The sequence below is a fragment of the Ceratosolen solmsi genome, unplaced genomic scaffold, assembly GCF_000503995.2.
Source record: "Ceratosolen solmsi marchali unplaced genomic scaffold, CerSol_1.0 scaffold43, whole genome shotgun sequence".
In the NCBI taxonomy this organism is placed as follows: Eukaryota; Metazoa; Arthropoda; class Insecta; order Hymenoptera; family Agaonidae; genus Ceratosolen; species Ceratosolen solmsi.
In genome coordinates, this window is record NW_011948431.1 from 2,070,537 (window position 1) to 2,075,536 (window position 5,000).

At 44.2% G+C, this 5,000-nt stretch overlaps 1 protein-coding gene across 1 annotated transcript in view; it reads right to left on the minus strand.

Moving 5' to 3' along the window:
* N (neurogenic locus Notch protein) overlaps window positions 1-5,000 on the minus strand; it is a 370,307-nt gene that overhangs the window by 151,327 nt on the left and 213,980 nt on the right. Inside the window, exon 5 of the mRNA XM_011502136.1 lies at window positions 1,828-1,961. Coding sequence (XP_011500438.1) covers window positions 1,828-1,961 — 134 coding nt within the window. The remainder of the gene's footprint in view (window positions 1-1,827; window positions 1,962-5,000) is intronic.

Sequence of the window (5,000 nt, forward strand, 5' to 3'; positions counted from 1 at the left end):
AGGGTAGGGGGGGGGCGATCACGCCGCCCTCTTATAAGATGCACACGAAATCGTGTAACAGGCGACGAGGACATAATAACACGACCCATTGGACTTTTGTTCGCACGACTGTCCCTTTTACGCCCGATAAGCGACCATTAGGCTCGTCCACGTAACTGTACACAAATGCGCGCATAGGAGAGCCGAGGGGAGAGTGCACTATTGCTACCGGCATTTTAAAAACTAAACAAGTCATGAAGTCCGTATTAAGAGGTGTGCGTTAAAGGAGGCAAACGAAAAACAAAGAGAACCGACCTTTTTTTATTATTCGCAGTGCAACGCGTGTAAATCTCGCCGCGCCAATTAGGGAAATTGTGAAAAAGCTAGGCGACTCTCGAAATTCTCGGGGGCAACGGGCGATATCGTCGCTGTATCACGCCATTCACCGCTGTTCGGCTTAATGTAGGTATGAAATAAAAAAAGAAAAAGGGCTGCTCAACGGCCAAGCAGAAATTTATTAGTCTTTACTGTGAAACTGTGCTTTGGATCGTAAATACCGGTGGAGCCGAGCTAACAACTGGCCGTTGTGCTGGAAAATTGTGCACCACTTCGTAAATCACTGAAATGGTTCGCGGGCAACGATCGCACGCAGCATTTTCGCCCGCATTTCGTTCGACAAAAGAGGGGCGCTTGGACTCTCCCGGAAAATGCCGATTAGCCGCGAGTGACCGCGGCCGAGCACTAAAGGGGTCCGGCGCTCGGCCCTGCCACACCGAGGATCCCAGAATTCCTCGCGATTAATTCGGCCGTACGGCCTCGTTTCTCTCCTCTCCTCTCCGCCGCTCTCCATACCGCTCCGCTCCTTCATCACTGCTCACCTCACCTCTCCTCTACGCTCATCGCACCCGCCGCTCGGAGTCCTTTCGCGGAGTCCTACAACGTCCCCATCCCTCCTCCACCACCTCCATCTCCATGTCCACCTCCATCTCCACCTCCATCTCCTCCTCCTCCTCCTCCTCCTCCTCCTCCTCCTTCACCCTGGCACGAACGCACTCCTGCATTAATGTGGGCACTACGTGTCCGCAGCTCCACCTTCACCACACATCGTCGGAGATGCTTATCGCCCTCGCTTTTTCTCCAGGGACCCGAAAACCCGTTCGAGCGTGCACGAAGGTCCGCAACGTAAACAGAGAAAGAGATGACCGAAGACAGAGGAGGAGGAAGGTCTCTCCCTCGGTGGAAAGCGGGTGCGCGTAAAGTGTCGTCCAAAGTCCTTGACAAGTTTCGTTCTCGGATCCCCGGTTCTTTTCACTCTGCTCGTGCGCAGTGGGGAATATTTGTATTCGTTTAAAAGAGGTCGAGGAGGACGGAGAAGGAGGACGATAATCGCGGCGAGGAAACTTATGTCAACAGCATCTTCTCAGCAATTTACGAACTAATCGAGCGAGCTATATTTATACTTTTTCAGGCTTGAATTTCTATATCACGGAGGTCGGAGTATCGGATGTACAATGGAGCCTGTGAGGATTCGATGATACGGACATTCGTCCCTCACATTGTTGCTTACGATTCACTTACTCGTAGTTACGATTCTATCCGTCCACAGACCCCGGCCACTTATCCCCTAACCTCTTTTAATGAGAATCTTGATTAAGAAAATATGTCAAAGAAATTACGCGACTACGAGTGTTTGGGCCCCCGTATGGGCAATTGGTACATCATACGCGGGCTCGCGTTATGCGGCCCAACGATCCGACCTGGCGTCCAGGCTCAAAAGTCGCGCAAACATTCCGCAATGATTTAGTCTCGGTGTATCCATGTATCGTAACGATTGATGATCACACTTACCATCTGGACATGTGCATTTGTAGGTGAGCTTGTCGATTTGGTGGCAGACGCCTCCATTTTGGCACGGCGACGGGTCGCAGGGGATGTACTTGTTTTCGCAATTCTGGCCGGTATATCCGGTGTTGCACATACATCTGAAAGAAAAGAAAACGGTTGTGAGATGATAATGTCGTTCTCCTCTCTCCACCCTCCTCCCTCCTCCCATATTCAATCGACACTCCCATTTGCCTCGCCAATCCTATACGAATACAGCTTCAACAGACTTTTCCTCTCTACGAACTCTACGCCTTTGCTCGCTGTACATACGAATATTGCTAAATAATTTCACGTTTATCCCCGTCTTAATTATAAATGCACAAAGCAATTGCAAGGCGGCGATTCACCGAGGCAATCGTAAAACTCTATCGTATCGAATGCTATCGTATCGGATCACTTTAAGAGATTGTCGACGTAAGTGGAGGAGCCTAGTTGCGTACACAGTCTATATTTATTTTATTTACTTATACAATCATTATTTACAAGATAATTAACATACTGATGTTTATATGCCAGGCGTATGTGTGTGTGTGTGTGTGTGTGTGTGTGTGTGTGTGTGTGTGTGTGTGCGCGCGCGTGCAGTATGCAGGTACAGTTTTGTAAAATGGTGGAGAGTATCGAGATTCGAAACAGTATTATTTTTCTGGTAGAATTTTTTTTTTTTTTGCTCGTCAAGTGTGTGGAAGAATAAAGGAATAAACCGATAAGAGATAAGCCATACTTCCGGCCACGGCTGAAACTAAGATCCTCGCGTGTAGCCGTAGCGTGCGAATATAAATATAATATAATACGGCGAGTTGGTGCACGAGTTGTGAAATTAGCCGGGGAAAATATTGCGAAATTTGGAGTCGATGAAGCAAAATAAGAAAATAAGAAAATAAAGGCAAGCCGAATGAAGAGCGGCGCTGTTATCGCGGAGAGGACGTTTAAAGAAGGCGCGGACGCGGCTCCTCTATATCGCCACTATATCGCCTTACAAGCAAGCGTAGTGTTGGATTACACCAAAGTTGCACAGAAAGCGGCGTAATTTTCAGGTGGAATTGTTGGTGCGTTCCGAGTAATTCTTCTTTCGAGGCGACGATTTGGGGATTAGTCGGGGCGGTGGAAGGGGTGGGACGAGGCTGGTACTTTTCGAATATACCGCTCTGTTTAGATAAATTTGACATGGGACTCGAATCGCGTCGATAGTTTGCGTCAAAAGTCTTTTTTTTTTTTTTTTTTTTTTTTGGCTAGACTTAGTCATTTCTTGAATTGAAAAAAATATCCAGAGCCAAGGTATTGTGATTAATTAGTTGTTTAATAGCGCAGATATTATCTAACTTCGCTCCTTCCACTTGGCCATGATTTTTTTCTCTATTACGAATTTTGTTTTTATCGGGAGACGGGCTTTTGTATTTTCATATAATAGAGAAATAATCGTTTAATAACGTCCCCTACACTCGACTAATTTTTCAATATGAAAAAGGCTTTTGTTATTAAGCACTTTATGTACATTTGATGAAAATTAGGCGAAATGGGCTTTGGAGAAGGGGTAGGAGTTGAAAGAAGGATGGAACGTAAGTACGAAGTAATTGATTTTGCTCCCATTATCAACGAATAAGTACTCGCGGATAACTAAAATGCTTAGATGAAAAATTTTATATTTTCGAAAGGTTGTGGCGTTCGTATGTCGGCATAATGCAAACTACGATGTGATTGGATATGATTTTGCATTATTCGTGTCTGGTTAAGTATCGCTTGCAATTTGAAGCAAATGGAGTATCGACTTTCCGTACGATCCCTTGGAGTAAATGCGGGAAATCGACGGCGAGTATCATTTTTCTCGTGTCGTTCGTGCAAGTTTGTTGTTAAAGTAGAAAAAAGGGAGAAAGAGAGATGAGAAAAGAGAGGAAAGAAAGAAAATATAAATACACGCGGGCTCCGCGAAATTTCATTTTAGTACTCTAACATCTGTTATGCGGCCGTAATTTTTGGCGATATATATTGTTCAATTATAAAGGAAAATATTGCAAACTTCACACAGCAATTTGCAAATTTTTATGGTACTAACTTTTTCATTGTGCTTTAGTAAACTATTAAATATCATAAAATATACACTATAGGCTTCCGTATTCTTATTCGAGTGGCCTGATGTTTTATTAGGAAATTTAGCGTTTTCGAAATAGACGCGGATTATAAAAATTATAGACATTTGAAACGATGTAGTAAAATTGTGCGTTGATGGTATAATTTAACATTTACATTTTTATTCCAACGATCGAATTTCATTTCAATTGAATAATATCTCATTGGCTGTAATTACAACGAGCGATTATTTGTTATCGTTGCGTTAATTATTAAATGGGTCGTAGTAATGAAATTGATTTAAAAAAAAAAATAGCACTTTATATGGTCGTTTGGCGACATGTCGATTCAAAACCTTGGCTTACCCAAATCCTCATCCCCATTAAAAAATTTAACTTATCTTTCTTCCTCGACCCCTACACCCCCCCCCCATCCCCATCGCCATCCCCATCCCCATCCCCATCCCCCTACATCCCCCACTGCTACACCTCGTGATCACGTACAATATTTATACTTATTATACTTTTAATAAACGCATGTTTTTGGCTTAAGAACAATCACGAACGTTCGATATTCTAATAAATACATTGGATTTGACGAGAAGATTAAATAAACAATAAAACAAGAAGAAAAAAAAGAAAAAAGAATAATACCAATATACAAGTCGCGTGTTCAAACACAATTTTCAAGTTCCAATCGAAACCAACGTTCGATAAGTATCGATCGGATGTCGATACCACAGCAGCATCACTTTCTTTAAATATCGTTGATCGACACACGAGCGATTGTCACATGTTTCGAAAGCAAGGACGACGAAATGTGCCCGACGAGCTAACCAATCGCACGCCAATATCTCCTCGTAGAAATGAAATCCCGTCAACCGTCGCGCGGTTTTGCAAACAACGATTAACGATAATTAAGGGGGACTTTGCCGGGTGACGCGCTTTCGGTCGTCGCGTGAGAAAAACATGCGAGGGATTAATGGCTAGGCGACCGGGACGACCGGGACGACCGGGAGCTCGAAATCCCGGACAGATCTGCTGCGCAGAAAGTGGTTGGGAAAAGGGAGGGAA